The 19347-nt window shown below is 36.8% G+C and overlaps 2 protein-coding genes across 9 annotated transcripts in view; one reads left to right on the top strand and one right to left on the bottom strand.

Annotated features, from left to right (window-relative positions):
- The first annotated feature begins 3144 nt into the window (after positions 1-3144).
- Positions 3145-5575, top strand: ND-MWFE (NADH dehydrogenase (ubiquinone) MWFE subunit). The gene is made up of 3 exons (XM_071661392.1): positions 3145-3326; positions 4068-4154; positions 5448-5575. The coding sequence occupies exons 1-3, from the start codon at positions 3228-3230 to the stop codon at positions 5484-5486; spliced, it is 225 nt and encodes a 74-aa protein (XP_071517493.1). The 5' UTR covers positions 3145-3227; the 3' UTR covers positions 5487-5575.
- A 55-nt stretch (positions 5576-5630) lies between these two features.
- Pex19 (peroxin 19) overlaps positions 5631-19347 on the bottom strand; it is a 51231-nt gene continuing 37514 nt past the window's right edge. For 4 of the 8 annotated variants that reach the window (XM_071661381.1, XM_071661378.1, XM_071661380.1 and 1 more), the window contains 7 exons: positions 16054-16207; positions 15384-15596; positions 14242-14444; positions 13045-13212; positions 10530-10616; positions 9967-10056; positions 5631-9573 (listed from right to left, as the gene is read on the bottom strand). In XM_071661381.1, coding sequence (XP_071517482.1) covers positions 9328-9573; positions 9967-10056; positions 10530-10616; positions 13045-13212; positions 14242-14444; positions 15384-15596; positions 16054-16129 — 1083 coding nt within the window. In that variant the 5' untranslated portion in view covers positions 16130-16207 and the 3' untranslated portion in view covers positions 5631-9327. Of the gene's footprint in view, positions 9574-9966; positions 10057-10529; positions 10617-13044; positions 13213-14241; positions 14445-15383; positions 15597-16053; positions 16208-17391; positions 17624-18217; positions 18237-19347 lie in introns of those variants that run through there. The other 4 variants (XM_071661384.1, XM_071661377.1, XM_071661382.1 and 1 more) reach the window with 4 other exon arrangements.

Below are 19347 nucleotides of genomic sequence, written 5' to 3'. Positions count from 1 at the left end.
CAAACTGAACAAGTCTGTGTAATTAATTTTTTTTTTCTGTCTCGGGGAGAAAGGTTAACACTGTTGCCGCGTCTCGCTTAACCTTGTATATCATTTTTACTCAAATACACACACACACACACACATCAGCTAAGTGTGTGTGTGTGCATTCATGGGCTTGTGTGTCATGAGCATTGGAAACCTGAAAGTTGGAGTTCGTACTTATAAACTCAAGTATATCGATTCTCTTGAATTAATTTAGACATTCGCAAAGTAGTTATGTTTATACTGATATTGCTTACATCCAGGATTCCATTAATACTCTGTGATTCTCCCCAGGAATTTGGAAAGTGCAAGTTTATATATATATATATATATATATATATATATATATATATATATATATATATATATATATATGGTGTTAATATACTAACAGGTTTCAGATCGGCGAATATCCTTATGGTCTATTTTTTGGTGCGTGTCTTAGATCGTTTATAGAGATACCTAACTTACCCAGTATCGTGTGGGAAGGTAATTATCACCCGCTAGATTGTTTTATAGACATCACAATCTCTCTCTCTCTCTCTCTCTCTCTCTCTCTCTCTCTATATATATATATATATATATATATATATATATATATATATATATATATATATATATATATATATATATTCTACAAAAAAATGTAAGATTTGGGGTAAGATTATGGAAATTATATATATATATATATATATATATATATATATATATATATATATATATATATATATATATACACACACACACACAGTTAACAAGCACACGCATTTAGAAATACATACACATACACAATGCACACACACACACACACGCACACACACACACTGATGCAAGCGTCAACAAACACACGATTCAAGATGGGTCATCAGATTAGGTTAGGGTGGGGAGACGGGAGTGGCCGACCCTCCTACCTGACGCCATCCCTACCAAAGTTTATCAGCGTCAGACTGATTTTCTTTCTTTTAATCAGAAATTCATGTATCATGCGAGAGTTGTGCACGGCCGTTCTGAAATTGGTGTTGGGGGGGGGGGAGAAGAAGTCGTCATTGCTTGGTCATAAACATAGCCATTGGCAAATAAAAACGTTTTTAAGATATGTTAACGTGGGAGGAGCACATTTACCCTCTGTGATGGTCTGTTGAAACTGCCTCAGAGGCTGCCCAAACACTCACCCCATTATGCTAGATAGCACCAGCCCATGAACCTTCATTCCTAGCTCAGACGAGGCGTCATAAGCGTCTGTGTGTGCATTAGAAGTGGCGGGGTCCACTTAGAACCTGACTTGTTACAAGTGTCTGCCTTTAGGGAAATGGCCTGAGATGGAGGTTTGGAAGGATCATCATCAAATTAGTAACTAGAAGGAACCTTTCAGGTTACCTAAAATTTGTCCACAATGGTTATGGCATTTGAATGTTATCTCCTGTAATACGTTTACTTTTATCGTGTTTAGAGGATAAGTCACGGAAAGTACCAAAAAAGTTCACGTCTTGGTCAATAGCAGACGCATTAAGTTATGTATTAAGGATTAATAAGATACGAATCTCGATATGTGACTAATGTAAAGAAAAAAAAATCCATTGCTACCAAACTACGAAGTTATTTTGATGTTTGAATGGAATTGATTTTCGATTATGGGATAAATGGTTTCTACATACATAACCTAAATATTTGTATCATTTTATATTAGCAGAGACGGCAGCCTCCTGTATACTGCATCCCTCCAATTTGCTCTGTCCCTTGCACGCATCACACCCTCCTGCATGTTCAGAACCTGAACACTGTAAGCGTCTTTCACTCCATCCTCCCAATTCCTCCTTGATTGCCCCCTTTTCCTTGTTTCCTCCACTTCCGACAAGGATATCCCCTGTATTTTCTTAACATATATAAATATGAAGAGTAACAAAGTAGATGCTTTATATTCCACTCGTTTAGTATACAAAAACATTCCTGGCGAGTTCTTTAAAATCTTTGGTTTGTTAATATCATGTCGAAGAATGATCTGCAATCATATATTTGATATTTGTTATAATCAAAGTGATAACCTAATTAGTTGGAGAAATGAATTTATGCTTGCTATTTGAGTGCTTTCCCAGTGTGAATAAGCGTTACCCCTGTTAATGGTAGGAATAACTGACTTCAGTCTCCATCTCGTAACAGACCTGTACCCGTCTGTCTGCTTTTGTGTTTGATCAGTTCGTTTGCTTGTGATGGAAGGTAGACAAGGTGGATAAGACAGGAGCGTCAAAATGTAGGACAGGATGTTGTGACAGACATCCGGAAGGATATATATTTTAGGACCCAGGGGTCAAGAAACTAACAGATTCAACTCGTAAGTAAAGCTGAGCATGAAGATATACCGATTGTTATTTTCGTGTATAGAAGACATGAAGGAATGGCCAGGCTACGAGTAATGGCCAGGGGTTCTCCAGGACTGTGCCCTAAAAACGCACCAAGTCAGGAGACTGTATGTATACCAGGGCAGCTATAGGATATCAATTAAATTTTTCATGAGAACTCTGACCTCAATAAAACTTAGGGCTTCAGTTTGGCCTGATGGCAGGACTGTGCAAGCCTGACCTTTGACCTGGCCTTTAGAATGTCAGAGGTCATGTCATAACACTCAAGGGTCCTTATATATATATATATATATATATATATATATATATATATATATATATATATATATATATATATATATATATATATATATATATATGTGTGTGTGTGTGTGTGTGTGTGTGTGAGAGAGAGAGAATTTGGCCAAAATTAAGGTCACCAAATTATCATTAGATTATATGACTGGACTTAAACAAGTGGCTTATTTATAGATATCTTCAAAAGTCGTTAGATAATTACAGAATATTGCCATGCCATAGTTCTGATTAGGGGAAATAAATGAGTCAATGTAATTGTGGATGTCTTTTTATTTGCTCTTAACGTCGACCAATAACATACATTGTCCGATTTCTGTGATACCATTTAAAGTAAACGAAGTTTCTTGCATCTGTTAAAAGAAAATATATAGATATTAGGTGAAGAAGTTCAATTTACAGTGTGAGTATCATTTTCATGTGGAGAAAACCATTCTTATGAAGATGAAATAGAAATAATATATCTTTGACGAATCCTTGCGATCCGAACACAAGGGTTGTCGGCTGCTCACTGGAAGTGTAAACGTTAAATTCTTAGATTTTTGTGATAAAATGTGGTATAATATTATCCCGAGCTTCGCAGCGGTGACGGCGTTTATGGGAATACCTGCCATATTTATTGCTGGTATTAATAAATTAGCATATGGTAACGTAAGTATAATCATGTGAAGTTTTGGCCGAATGACTATACGACTCTCATCAAAGTTCCATACTTGTTCCTTTATTGCATTCACTTTGATGTTCTTTTTGCCCAGAGAAAGGAATATCTTGATATTTGATAAAGTTCCATTGTCATTGAAACAAGTTTTGTGTATTGAGTGATTTAGCTCTGCGGTGCCTTTCAGCCCCAAGTGAATGCCAGTGTGTTTATGAACAGCGGATTTGTATTTCAGAGTATTTCATTTTGTTTCTCCTGAACTACATATATCTGGGGGTATTGAGGGTTAGTAATATAGAATACATGGCGTTAACCCTTGTTAGAAGTGGTGAATGTCATGAAATTAACAACTTCTGAAAGCCCTATTCAACCCCCCAGGCAGGTGTGGTACTTCCCCTAACAGTGATTACCTCTGAAGTTCAAGGGATTGTGGAAGAGTCGTAGAAATACGTCTCATCTTGTAGTTGACTTGACTAGTCAATGAAGTTTAGGCTCGTGACATTTATGGCGTATTAACCACTTCCGATAACTGCAATCTAGTACAAGAAAAAAAAATTCTTTAGATTTCTATGTTTGTTAGATTTTATTCTGTTGTTTAGAAAGAATTATTGACATTAATGTTTGTAGAGTGAGATACTGTTTTTCCTAGAATATTATTACCTGATGATAAACTTTATAAAGAATGGTATCTTCAGTCTGCTGGAGCAGCTCTAATGTTCTTTTTTACTTTTCAGCTGTACCAGCGAGACCTTAACTGTGGATTAGATCGTCACATGGTTATGCGGGATGAGCGCCTTAGTGGCAGTGCTTTTAAAACACTTGTAAGTGTAGTTGTTTTGTTGTAGTTAAGAGTATCTATACATTTTAACTGTAGAAATATGTAATGTAGCTTGATGATTAATGGCAGTTCGGACTGGAAGGAAGGGTCTTCACACTCAAATTTTTTACTAAAAACCGTATATATCCTTCTTTTTATCAGGAAATTCAAAAGTCAGTATGGTAAAAGTATGAGAGGAGAGTTAGGGCCCTGATAAGTGCATGACAGCTATCCTTTATCCAGAAATAAATAATTCTTCACACAAAGTGAAGACAATAAAAAAAAATTAGTTGTATAATAGAAAAGGGATATTAAGTGTTGGGGTCTACTGAATTAAGAATTCCCTCCATTCATTGTTCAGATTTGTAATAATACGAAATGCAAATGCCATCATACATACCTCCCATGGACAGGCCTTGAATGAGATTAAAATGGAATCTATCTATCTGTCTGTATCTCTGATGTGCATTCTCTATGTTAACTCTCCCATGGGGGTGGCTATGGCAAAAGTCTCCATAACTAGTGAACTCTAGTGCCACTTCTTAGTCCTTTAGTGCCTTACCTGTAACAGGCCACTGGCAGAGAGCAACTGTAGCAGTGTTTTCAGAGGCTCCTTCCTATTATTCCTTTTGACTACGACTACCTAATGTTCCAACCTACTATCTACCTATCTGTCCATCTGGCATGAGACAGACTTATTTTGGAAATAAATGCCATGCAGGACATTCCTTAGCAAGGAAGAAAAGACTGCTTCTGGGTTCAAGGCAGCCAGAGTTTGCTTGCTGTTTCTACAATGAGGGAGTGTTAAGGAAAATTTGATGCTCAAGCCCTAGCTAGTGTTTCATAGTAAAATCCTAGGGTAATGTAAATTCTTCAAAATTAATGATTTGGCAAAATCTACTGAATTTGATTATTCTTGGGTTAAGTAGACAGTCAATTGACTCTCAGTCCAACCCATCCAACTTCACATTTTTGGATACATTTTCAGATTCAAATTGTGTCATGTGATGAATGCTTGACAGAGGAGTGTGAGTCCATGTAATAGCTGCATTCTGGGCCTGAGGGGTCCTTTTGGTAAATTGAATCATCCAATGTGTAATGTTAGAGACATTGGTGTTCAGACCTCACAAAAAAGCATAACTCATGCTAGTCTGTTGTTGGATGTTTCTTTTGGAGTTTGTGTGTTGTTAGGTAATAGCAAACATACATAGTTATCTCACTCAAGAAGTAAAATGTAGGACTAAACTTAGTATAAGAATTACAATTAGAAGTACAAGTATGTATAATTTTTTTGCAGGGATTGGAGAACATTCCAGATGAGGAACAATCTGAATGACTTACCCCAGATTGATCATGGTCTGTGTGTATATATTCAAATTATGACAGTATTTAGAAATTATCATCAATAAATAATATATATTTAAATTTTGTTTTGATATGTACTGTAGGTTTTTAATCAATGGGATAATAACCAAATATACTCGTGTAAAAAATTTATTTTACACTATATACAAAATCCAAGTTGAACCAGGGCAGGAAATGCTGTAAGAAAAATTATAATAGGTTGAAATATAGTGTAGGCAAGAAGGAAAGTGTATAGAAAAGCTACATCGTTTGAGAAGTAACACGCCATATGAGATTAAGCATCAGCTAATCTTATAAATGAAAATTTGTCTGGTTGTAGAGTAGGGCTGGAATTAAAATGAGTTGTCACCATCAACAAACAGGATAGCTAAAGAAGAATACAGCTATCATATACAAAAACATATCTTAGTCTTTTCTTGAAAGAGTAATACATTAATTGAAATTACTTGCTTATATGTATTTCTCAGATTTTTTTCTACATCGTGACTTAATCATTATGTACTATTTGCTTAACAACCATAGCAAATTTCTGGTAAATTATACAGACATGATTAGTTATATATTCTTGCTTTTTACCTGTTAAGGATGTTGACTGGGTGTAAACAAGAATTTCTTGACAGCCAACTTTACATGCAAATTTTCAGTCTTCTGAATACAAAGGCCACAACTAGTTTTAATTATATATATTGTGGTAGTATTATGTAAGCTTCTCTTAAAGGTTTCCATCTGAAAGATTTTGCTCTGCAGATGGATAATCATAAATATGTTTGCAAAGATACTATTAAACTCATCATTAACTGAATCCCCATTCACAGGAGGTGGATTACATGCACCTTTTATGGGAATTAAGTCTGACAAAGTAGGTCTCTAGCCTAAATTCTTCAAGCTGGCTCACTTCTTTGGGGAATAAACATAACTTCCAGTGGTCATGCTTCCCTTAAATTAAACAGGCATATCTCTGCAAAGTTTGATGGTATAATTATGGAAGAAGAAAATAACTTAAGCCTGTTCAAGCAAATACAAGGAAATCTCTGAAGCTTTACAGACTCTGCAAATAGGTGTATCATTGGACATAAACGCATTTTCATTTATCAAAGCTTACGGTGGTGACTGACTCTTGTTCATCTCACTTTCAAAACTTCGTTATAGAAAGTACATATAAGTAATTGGAAATGACATATATTGCTCCTTTTAAAGTAAAAAAGCCTTATACAAAATAAAATGTCTTCAAGAAGTACATGATTTATAAATGTGAAAAATTAGGATTAGTTACTCTGATGGAAAATTCAGGAGTGTATTTGGAGTAAAAGAATACCGATTCAGAAATATCTAAAAAATTACATGTTTATCTTTAAAAAAAAATTGATATATTTAATTATTACATGTATCAACAGTATTATATACTGTATCTAAACTCACCCACATTTTTTTGGGTCAGAAATGCAAAGGCTGCCGTCTCTTTCATATACATCATACTTGACTGCCGTTTCCCCTCATAAGCGGGGTAAGCATCAGGAACAGACAAAGAAAGGTCACATCTGCTAACATCCATTCTCTAGCAGTCATGTGTACTGCACCAAAACCACAGCTCCCTGTCCACATCCAGGCCCCACAGACCTTCCCATGATTTACCCCAGATGCTGTACATATCCTGGTTCAGTCCACTGACAGTACATTAACCCCAGTATATCACACTATTCCCATTCAGTCAATCCCATGCATGCCATTTGCCCTCATGGATGTTAAAGCCCTGCTTGCTCAAAATCTTTTTCACTATCCTTCCATCTCCCCATTCTCCTTGCTCCTTCAACCTCTGACACACATCTCAACTTTTCCTCACTTATTCATTCTCTATTTGTTCCTGTTGCTACCTCACTACCATGAGAAACAGAGAGCAAGTAAGAAAGGTGAAATACTAAACTAAAGTAATAAAGTCTGTAAAAGTTATTAATACATTTCAATATATTTGCATTCTCCCGACAATGTAATCATACACGAAAGTTCATTTGGATATATCATGTTTCATTTTTCCTCGTGTTTATCAGTAAATACTAGATCACGTGCATCAATGTGACCTACTGCAATACATATTTATATGACCTGGGAGGTGTATTACTGGTACTACCCACCTAGGTATTGGGAGGGTTAGTGACAGATGTATAGGGAGACAGCACTTCAGTACCTGTCAAGATGCACTCCTCTAACCCAGGTAGCTGTCTATCTGTCTTCTCTTTCTGCTTCACCCACATATGGACTGTTAGCATTCTGTTGACAAACATACAATCTCTCCTTGTCACACATAACACTTGTCTCACACAACTCATTCCTTAAAACCCTAGATTTTCCTGCACTGAGAATTATGTGCTAACCCTATCTTTTAGCAAAATGGTAGGAGCAGTAGATGGTAGTAGTAGGTATGAACAATAAATAGGAGCATCAGGTTGAAACATTATATAGGAGAATAGAAGCATGAGGTAAAAGCAGTAGCTTGGAACATTACATAGACACATCACGAAGAAATAGTTGACAGGAGCTTCTGAAAACAGTGCACTAGAGTTGCCCTCTAACAGTGGCCTCTTTAGGGTGAGGCACTAAAGGATAAGAAGTGCCACTGGAGTTTCAACATTCATGAAAACTCTTTTGTTGTGTCCACCCCCTTGAGGAAATTCACTAAGGGAACATACATCAGAGACTGATAGTTATTTTTACCAGAAAGAATACCATTTACTTGCTTATCATACTCTCTAGAACATGACATTTTATTAATGTGTGCAAGCAAACTACTGTACTGTGGAAAGGAGTGTCAATCTACTAATATCTCTGATGCCCATTTCCTATGGGAACTTCCTCAAGGGGGTGGCCATGGCAAGATTGTCTCCATAACTAGTGACCTCCAGTTCTCCAGCACTGATGCAGTGGAACATTAACTATAAACATCTGTTCATTGCAAAGATATTCAACCTCAAACTAATTTCAATTTAAACCATTCATAAGTAATATTTCATGAAATCATGTAGTGCCTTGAACAGATGAAGAAAAACTCATCTGATGTGAGTGAATGAGGCCTTTCTTTCATTTGTTCCTAATGCAACCTCACTAACATAAGAAACAGAGAACAAGAAAGAAGGAGAATTAAAAGTAAAGTATTAAAATGAAAAGTAATAAAGTCTGTAAAGTTATCAATACATTTCAGTAACACGGGAAACAGCAAACAAGTATTAAAGAAAAACCTAAACTGCTGAGGTAAATTTTGACCCTACAGGCCCAGGAAGGGTTGGACTTTGACATGCTTCTAATTTTAAGTGAACGAGGCCAACAAATACACGAATTATATGAAGAGAAGATAATATGTCTTGAGTTTTAAGTCCTCTAATAAAAATATTACAATATAATTAATAAGTGGTATACAACACAATACACAAATTGACTATAGTATTCTATACTTTACATGAAAACCTCTATAAGAATCAAATAAGTTTTTCTACTAATTTTTAGTAAACTAATATACTAATTGTGAACTGTACATACATGCTTCATGGCAAAAGAATTTGCAACTACTAACTTGATGCAATCTCAGAAGCCTTCAACATCAGTTTTTTTTTTTTTTTTTTTTTTTTTTTTTTACATGAATATTGTATAAACTATAATTCTGAAAAGCCTATATAAAGTGGCCTTGAGGTTACAAAAGTAACCTCTCAATACAATTTCAGAAGCTTGGAGCTAACTATTCAATGCTTCCCCAAGTTCCGAGAAGCTGTGACACTTCTATAATAGAGAAAATTTACTCATTTTACACATCTCGTTAATATACATCACATTAGAACACACTGCTCTCCTTCTGATGGTGGTTGATCTGTGGCTCCTGGTTCACCATGAGAACTAGTGGATGTTGTACCATCTCCGGGGGCACTTGTGGATGATGTGCCACCTCCAGGAAAGCCTGCAGCCCCAAGAAATGAGGATACATCAGGTAACACTGGATTCCCAGCTCCATCAAAATTTATCATTGGGCCCATGTCACCAACCAAATCTTTTGGAGGCTGGCCCATTTCCTGCAGCTGTGAAAAGAATGGTATTGAGCACTTCAGATAGATAATATTAAAAATGATAATACAGATCTATATGGTATTGGATAACACTTTAATACAAGATGTGGTCTGTTTTTATGCTATGTCTTTTCTATTCGTTTATCTGTCATTAATTCCATTCCATTACCATGGAGTGGATCCTGTGCCTACAGGGCTATTCTTAATACCATAGAGAGAAGGCATCAGGCACAAACAAACAAGTGGCTTTGCATACATCCACTCTCCAGCTGCCAAGTGAAAATAAAACTTCAATATAAATTGTACTAACCCTAAAACAGCTAGACAATGAGCAGACTTCTTAACTACGACATACTTTATTACAGTTTCACACCTGCATTAAATAACATTCCATTCAGTACATACTTTTTGCATGAATATCACTATCTTTTCAAATCGCTGTCCTTTAACTTCCTCTGAGTCACTCTCTTGTTCTTCTTCATACAGCTCCACAACCTGAAAAAGGAAAACAGTGAATGTGTCCAGTATCTCCCAAGAAATTTCACGAACACATGTTTATTTTGAAACAAATACATGAAAAGTAATTAATATTTGCATAAGATACAGATGCTGCATCAATGGTAGTCATACAGATACAAAAAAGGTAGATAACACAAAAGAAACTTGTGAAGATACATTAAAAAAAATGGGAAATATGAACCTAATAATGGTGTTCCAGACAAACATATGACTTAAATATTATCTGACTTCAGTCATGTTGATTAAAAATTAAATACAAGGATGATTTTTCAGAAACATTTTAAGATCCGTGAAAATGTTTTAACAAACTACTGATACTCGTATGGGAGGAATTAACAATAAGAGAAATGGCATTCCCTTCATCTACTTATATGGCAGTATTTCCATTTCTCCAATATTATTATGGTGAAAATTGTTCCACAACTAAAGAAATTATTTGTTCTACTAACCTGCTTCATTATATCATACTGCTTGTTATATCGTGTAAAGTCCTCTTCAGACAGAGTGCTACGATGGTCAGCAAGCCAATCCGGATACTGAGGACAAAGTTAAAGATTCTAATATTGAAATTTTACTGTATTTACATCATCTGAAAGAAAGCTTTAATGCATATTTAAATAATTAGTCAATTCATGAAACTAGTAGTTCTTAGTGATGATGATTTTGGGGGCATACTTAAAGACATCCTTATCACCCTACCTTAAAATACATAACAAGGCTTTGTGCATTAACAAATTTTTTTGATAGTTTATCTGCACAATGAATATTATGCCAATGCATGTAAACACAGCTTGGATCACATAATGAAAATAAGGAAAAAATTATAGGAAGCAACAAACAATGTCACTTGGGTGTTTAGTCTTAAAGAGAATCGAGAACAATGATATATGTCAGCTGTTTAGATTTAAGACAAAATTATAAAAAACCTGATGGGGAAAGAAATCTATCTATCAATGGGTAAGAGGTCTGCATAGGATAAAGAGAAATGGAGCCGTGGGATACACATGGTGTGAATTAGGTCATGTGAAGTGGGCAAGGAAAACCACAGAGAGGTCTGTGGGGCTTGGTTGTGAATAGAGGACTCTGGTTTTGGAGCATTATACACAGCAGCTAATGAGTGGATGTCTACAAATGATACTTCCTTGCTAACATGAGAAGTGGCAGATATGGAAACAATCTATTATTTTAATATCAACAACTTTTCACTAGAGGTGGATTATGTGCATACAGAATCTCTCTTTGCTCAAGCATATCCCTAACACAGTTTTAAATTTCTAGCCAACCAGACATACATCCACCTGGAGCTACACTACCTAGGAAGGTTTGGTTGAGCCTTTCTCATCTGTGCTTTGGGCATCACCTATCTCTATAAAACTATAAAGTCTTGTAACATATCATGGAAAGATCTGTGGGCATAGGTTATGGAATCTGTCTGAGGCATTATTCGTGACAGTGAGTAGGTGTGAACAAATGAGGCCATTCTCTGTCCGTTCCTGGCACTACCTCGCTAACATGGTAACCAGTGACTAAATAGGAAAGAAAAAAGTAGTAATCAGGATTATTTTTATAGCTAAAAAAAAAATTCTATTCAAAACAAAAAGCAAAAAAAAAAGTAATAGTCATACAAAATCTTTCAATGTGCATCAAACCTCTATGGTACCTTATATTTTTTACAGATATGATAGAAATACATGCAGCCATTGCTACACTCAAGACCTTTTTTTTTTTTTTTTTTTGTCGCTGTCTCCCGCGTTTGCGAGGTAGCGCAAGGAAACAGACGAAAGAAATGGCCCAACCCACCCCCCATACACAATGTATACACACACACGTCCACACACGCAAATATACATACCTACACAGCTTTCCATGCTTCACCCCAGACGCTTCACATGCCCTGATTCAATCCACTGACAGCACGTCAACCCCGGTATACCACATCGATCCAATTCACTCTATTCCTTGCCCTCCTTTCACCCTCCTGCATGTTCAGGCCCCGATCACACAAAATGTTTTTCACTCCATCTTTCCACCTCCAATTTGGTCTCCCACTTCTCTTGTTCCCTCCACCTCTGACACATATATCCTCTTGGTCAATCTTTCCTCACTCATTCTCTCCATGTGCCCAAACCATTTCAAAACACCCTCTTCTGCTCTCTCAACCACGCTCTTTTTATTTCCACACATCTCTCTTACCCTTACGTTACTTACTCGATCAAACCACCTCACACCACACATTGTCCTCAAACATCTCATTTCCAGCACATCCATCCTCCTGCACACAACTCTATCCATAGCCCACGCTTCGCAACCATAAAACATTGTTGGAACCACTATTCCTTCAAACATACCCATTTTTGCTTTCCGAGATAATGTTCTCGACTTCCACACATTCTTCAAGGCTCCCAGGATTTTCGCCCCCTCCCCCACCCTATGATCTACTTCCGCTTCCATGGTTCCATCCACTGCCAGATCCACTCCCAGATATCTAAAACACTTTACTTCCTCCAGTTTTTCTCCATTCAAACTTACCTCCCAATTGACTTGACCCTCAACCCTACTGTACCTAATTACCTTGCTCTTATTCACATTTACTCTTAACTTTCTTCTTTCACACACTTTACCAAACTCAGTCACCAGCTTCTGCAGTTTCTCACATGAATCAGCTACCAGCGCTGTATCATCAGCGAACAACAACTGACTCACTTCCCAAGCTCTCTCATCCCCAACAGACTTCATACTTGCCCCTCTTTCCAAAACTCTTGCATTTACCTCCCTAACAACCCCATCCATAAACAAATTAAACAACCATGGAGACATCACACACCCCTGCCGCAAACCTACATTCACTGAGAACCACTCACTTTCCTCTCTTCCTACACGTACACATGCCTTACATCCTTACATGCAAACTGATAAACATATGGAGGCATGTACTTAGTAAAACAAAAACATATAAACTCTAACCTTCTCTGTAATCTCTTTCATTGGGGGATATAGCACTTCTTTTGAAAGGATGTTTTCCAGCATAACTTGCATCAGAGGGAAAAGCCCCCCCATTGCTCCCTCTTCTTCTGATCCAAGTAGACCTAGATTTTCAAACATTTTATTGAGGTCATCTGCTGTTGGTGGATTCTGAAAAATTTATACATCACTCAAAAATAATGTACAAATAAAGAATAATTATTCAAAATAGGACACTCATGAATTATGTAAGATCTTTCCATTACTTTCACTCTCTGCCATTTAAGTGGTGAAAGCAATATCTACTGACCATTTTCATCAATTTTAAAAATATTGTAAAGAAAGTTTTTATTATCATCCCCATCAATATTTGGCTTGTCAGTAATGTCATCATCAATGTGTTATCTGAATTCAGGTCTTTTTGTTTATGATGATTCCTCAGATCTTTGATATTTTCCTCACTTTCTATATCTTTCCCTGTTTGTCCTTTGTATGGCATTAGATATAATTTTAGTTTCCATAACTTTTATGCTGAACCTGCTCTTAAGAGTCCCCACTATATAGCCAAGTAGCATTATGAACAGATAAATGAGCCTTTAATTCCATTAGATTCTGGCCAGCCCATTTTCATCATATCTATATCATTTAACATGCCCTCTCTCTCATTCACTGACCCTATCATTTTAATGAACCTGGCGTCACTGCAAAGTATCCAATTATACTTTCTTTTACTTCACTGTATATATCTGATATCACGATAATAAAAAGTAATAAGGATATTCCCGTTCCCTGTAAGTACAAAAAGTAAGATGTCATCTTCATCAGACATGGGTCCATTTGCTACAGCTTAGAATTTTCCATTTTATTAGAAATTCCATGATCCATCTTTATATTTTACCTTTGATATTTTTTGTTCCAATACTTTTTCATACAGAATTCTGCAGTTGCATGAACTCCTTTGAAGTAAAAGTTCTTTGATGAGACTGTACCCTCTTTTATCAACTGATTTACCAAAGGTGACTTTTTGCTTGCAGTGTAACCCCAAACAGGAAGGGTCAAGTAACACCAAGGTAGGGATGAATTCTAAAAACACCACAACATGCAACACTTTGGATCAGTGTCAAATTTCAGAACCTGAACTGGTAAAACAGCAGAAACCCTAACCAGAGAATAATTTATATTGTCATGAAAACTAAATACCTTAAGCTGTGCATTGTTTTCACTAAGGTGTTTCATTGTATCGGCAAGGCACTTAGTGAAGTCGGTGTCAGACTGGGCTTCAGTTGCTGATGCAGAAGCAAACTTGGCAAACTGAGAAGATAAGGAAGACATATCCAGCTGTGGGTTTTCTGCAGCTGAGTCTGCTGTAGAAGCTCGATCTTTGTCATTTTGTGCCTCTGCACCTGCAAGAATATTACTATTAATTTACACTGCAATGTAAAATAATCATTATTGTGAATCACAAGATAATTCACTACTGATGTAGGAAGAAACTGTAGCTGATGGTGTTGACAGGAATCTTACAGGCAGTGCAAAAGCTTGATACAGTAAGCACAAAGAGATCTGAACTTATATGTCAGTAAATGGAAAGTGACTGGGAAGATGTAGAAAAATCAAAGTTTAATCTTCAAGACTGCTTTGCCTTTATGCTTCTTTCCACTTTTAAGTGGAGGTAATCCTCCAAGCAAGAACACTTGGCCCAGGCCAGAGCCTTGATGTGACAGTGGGCAGCATACAAGGTTAGGATAGTGGAATGAATACCATGCTCAGGGGCTCATAAGCTCCTTGAATATAAAAGAAAATAGTTTTGGCAACAAACTTCTTTCTGCATTGTGATACTGCTAAAGTTAATAAGACACCACTTCACCATTCTAGGGAGTTCTACTTGATGCCAAAATAATTACAGTCCACACGAGTTCATCTGACTGAGTTGCTAATCAGCCTACCATAATGGTACACGAACTTACAAGGCTGTAACAAATAGACTTGATCATGTTTTGCTTGGGGTTTACAAATCATCTTAAATACGAGCAATGGCCTGAACTACTTTCCAAAGTTTAGTAGATGATTTGACACAGGTATTTAAAATTATCATACCCTTCAACAATCTTGATCTCACCAGCTATCCAAGGCTTGATCAGTCTGATCTCACTCACAGCATTAGATACAAACGTACGACACTTTTTTACTGTGAATGAGGCAAAGTACTTTTTCTTCTCATTCTCTCTATCTTGCCTGAACATCCAACAGGTCTTCAAAGACTTAAAGTAGTGGAATTAACTGGATTTCAGAGAGTCCACATTGGACATAATTACTGTTCAATACACAAATGAATGACTCACTTCCTTGCTGCTGTTCCATCAGTGCACGCATTGTTTGTTCAAAATTTGCTGTGGCCTGTTGAATGAACTCCTCAGTCCAGATAGGGGCAGGTGCACCCCCTGAGTCAGATACAGCTGCTCCAATTCCCATAGCTGCTAATTTTGATGCCAAGTCCACATCAGGGCCTGGTTCTGATTTTGGGACTTGAGGTTTACTGAAGTCTTGTAATGCATCTGTAAAATGAGAGACTTACTTAACATGATTTAGCATAACGTACAGTACTTGCAAAATTGGGAAATGTTTGTGGAAACCAATGGGATATGAAGACATCATATGCAATGGGAGGGGATGACAACGCATTCTTTGTTTAAAAACCTTTTAGTCTAGCCTGGAATGAAACACAAAGTAAAGTTCCATGAAAAAGAATCAAATACAAGGAGGGGAAAAAAATCCATAAACAATTTCAAAATGTGAGACAGTAAGAGGAGGTAAAGAAACTCCTGAAATAAAAATAAACTTTTGTGTTTGAACTGGATTGTCATGGATTACGTTTAAGGAAGGAGGAAAATACCGAGAAAAACAGAGCACTATTAATTAGAAAAACATAATGAATCAAAGTACTGCACTCTGTTCAGAACCTGTGGAAACTTTCATAGTAACTATTCAAGACTACATGTATGGCATACTAACCATCCAATAATGCATCAAGGTCAGGATCAAGTGCTTCATCATTCACCTTCTTAGTCTGTTTCTCTTCTTCGGACATTTTGATGTTTTGATTTTAAGTCCAAAAAAGCTCTCTAAAGTTTGTTCCTGACTTCCAATGTGTTCCAGATGAAGCTGCCTGGAATCACAATATCTATTAGCTAAACTTAACAAAATAAATACCAATGACAGCACAAAGATGGCAAACTCCAATCTTGACACAGCCCAAAATCATATATGTGTGTACAGTTACATGTAAGCTTATATCAAAGAGAGGATTAGGAATTAAATCTACTATTGTACAGTTTGTACAACAAGGATGAAGAGTTCAACACTTGCTGGACTAAATCTCTTGAACTTTCTTCACCATTAAGTAGCCTTTGCAGCATTTGTGTACTGCTGACATTCACAGTTTCACTGTTTAGTCTGAATCAATGACCAGTGGTTTCACAACAGGAAATGTATTTAAGCTGATGTATGGTGACAGCACAAGATTCATTAGGTATCCCTACAGAATAATTCTGGGTTTGCGTAAGGAGGATATCACAGTGTATTGGTAACTACAAATGAAAACTGAGAAAGCTTGAGAATAGCTGCAATACCTCTCACCTTGCAAGATTTTTAAGCAAATAACAGTAAATATTATACAAATGTAAATGGATCTTTTGCTAAGACACTATAATAAAGCGATTGCGTTGCCATCTGTATATAACTAAGTTGTAAATTCTATTCTATGTGTAGAACATTTACTGATCAGTACTGTCATAAAATATGTTCTTGCCTCTGTATGTAAACTGAAGCCTATTAACTTATTTCTTTGTAGTTTTCTTTTTCTAATGTGATGTTCTCCACAAGAGAAAAAAAAAAACAAATCCAGAACACATAAAACGTTTTGAAATGTAATGTCATTTGTCTAAATAACAAATGTCTTGGATACTTAATCTTCAGTGATGTAACACTATGTTCTTTACTGACAACCTCCGATTAGGTCTGCCTCAGTTACGAGTATGGGCCATGTCACACTAACCACCAGGGAGACCAACTGTTGCAGTGTAGTGTACCGTATATAGCCTAGTTACAATATATTCCCTATATCAATTATGTTAGATAATTTCCTCTGTCATTAAGTCATTATGATCACAGAACCTAATGAACTAATGATGGTGAATTTACACTCATCAAATTACATTCTTTGCTGTAAATGAACCAAATAATCAACTGATGGATTATGCTAGTCACGTAAAGTAGAGAGAGAAGGGGAGAAAAAAAAAAAAGCTATCCGTTCTCTATAGAAAATCAGACGAGTGTCAACGAATGGAAGACCTGATGAAACATGGGATACTCGTAGTTAAACGAGAGGCCACGAGACGGTTATGTAACAACACGATACACATGCACAAACTATGGTCTTGAAGCAGTAATTGCCGGCGAATTGCGTCAGGAAATCTACGAAGTGATCACCGTTTGTTTACTTCCTGAGATCGCTTGAACTAGCATTACCATCGTCTCGGTTCCAAACCACAGAAAACGGATGAGGAGGATAAACTTCCCAAATATTAGGGTAACATTTCCCATCTGAAAGATATAAGGTGAAATCTTGTCTGTCTCCGCGTGGCAACTGAGAAAAACAGCATAATTCATCAAGCAAGGTATACTTTGAGCGCTACGCATTGAACCTTCCTTGTCTAAATAAAAAAACATGAAATTCACCAATTTTAACATTACAAATTGTGCCAGGCTGCATTAACTGTTCTTCACTGTGGTTTCCCAATGACACTCTCTCAGGCTGTGTTTATTTCTCTTCACCTTGACCAGGTGGAGAGATCTATCAGCTTCAAATGTCAAGTTACAGGCGGATAAAAAGGATTTCCACTCAAATCTTCTACATTGCAATACTTACTGAAGAAATATTTACACTTGACATATACATGAGAGGGAGAGACATCCCGTGTCAATGACTCAGTAATACTATTTGCCAACACACCAGCAAAAAAAAAAAAAAAAATAACGTTGCCATAATCCAGATGTCAAACCTCACACAGTAAATCTAATAAGCTGGTCTACCCACGGCAACAGGCTATACTTCTAAGTTAATATAGAGACTTTCCTGAGAATATTTAGTGACATCAACAACAGTGCCATGGCTTACGTCGTACAATATTGCCACAACCAGTGTTAACACACACACACACACACACACAAATGGCGTCCTAGCTTCGTCTCTTCGATGTATATCAACTGACATTTTTCTCTTGTGTCTCCCCTGATGATGTGATTATTACACGAAAGTGCACTTGGGAACTTGTTTCATTTTCCCCGTGGACTATATATATATATATATATATATATATATATATATATATATATATATATATATATATACACACACGAACAAAGTGCATAGGAATTAAACTTTGCAGTGAAAATGTGAGAAGAATGAAAAATAAGCATCTAACATCACATATACGTAATTCTCTCTCATGGAATTTTCAGAAACAATTTCTCTTATGGATCGCTGTACAAATCGCACGTTACACGTCTAAGCAAGATCGACCAAGGGGTGGGTACGACCTACATATCTGCTGTACCCGCCTAATATTCTGTTCTGGTGTACATAGTCGCGAGGAGATTCAAGTCAGAAGAGATGAGTTTGGGGTACACAAAGCGGAGGTACCACGCCTGAGGAATGTCCTCACAAAAAGTAGAAGATATACAGGTTGTCGAGTTGTTGTGTTCGCCGTATGTGCGTAGGTCAGTAAAAATGATGCGTAGCACGGTTGGAAAAAGAAGTTCTGCGAAAATCCGCAGCCTCACAATGTACAACAAAATCATACAACTGTGTGACAGTTAATCCCCCTTTTTTCACTTTCAAACTTTGCGATCTTTAACGCCCAAGTCATCCGCGTTTAGTGGTCATCACGTCATTGGAATCCGAGTCTTGGTGTACCCCAGGCTGACATCTCTGTTAGTAGGCTGCATTATCCCCCTCTCCCTCCCACATCACAGGTATAAACAACAACCTCTTCAATGGCAGCCACCCTTGAACCACTTTCTTCATTGGGCATTTAAACTCATGGCACGCATTAACATCAAATCTGAGCATTTCAGATATTTTCAAGCGTTGTTCAAACCCGTGGCTCACTGCCAGTCTGGAATCTTCGAACAATGTCGTAGCTTTACAAGCAGCAAGCATCAAGTGAAATTGACAACCGATCTTGTAAAACTGGGTTAAAATATCATGTTTATGTGCGAGAGGACACAGCCAGCATTGCTAGTGTT

Source organism: Panulirus ornatus, chromosome 73 (assembly GCF_036320965.1).
Source record: "Panulirus ornatus isolate Po-2019 chromosome 73, ASM3632096v1, whole genome shotgun sequence".
In the NCBI taxonomy this organism is placed as follows: domain Eukaryota; kingdom Metazoa; phylum Arthropoda; class Malacostraca; order Decapoda; family Palinuridae; genus Panulirus; species Panulirus ornatus.
Note: the sequence above shows the minus strand (reverse complement) of the source record. Positions and strands in the feature narration are given on the sequence as shown.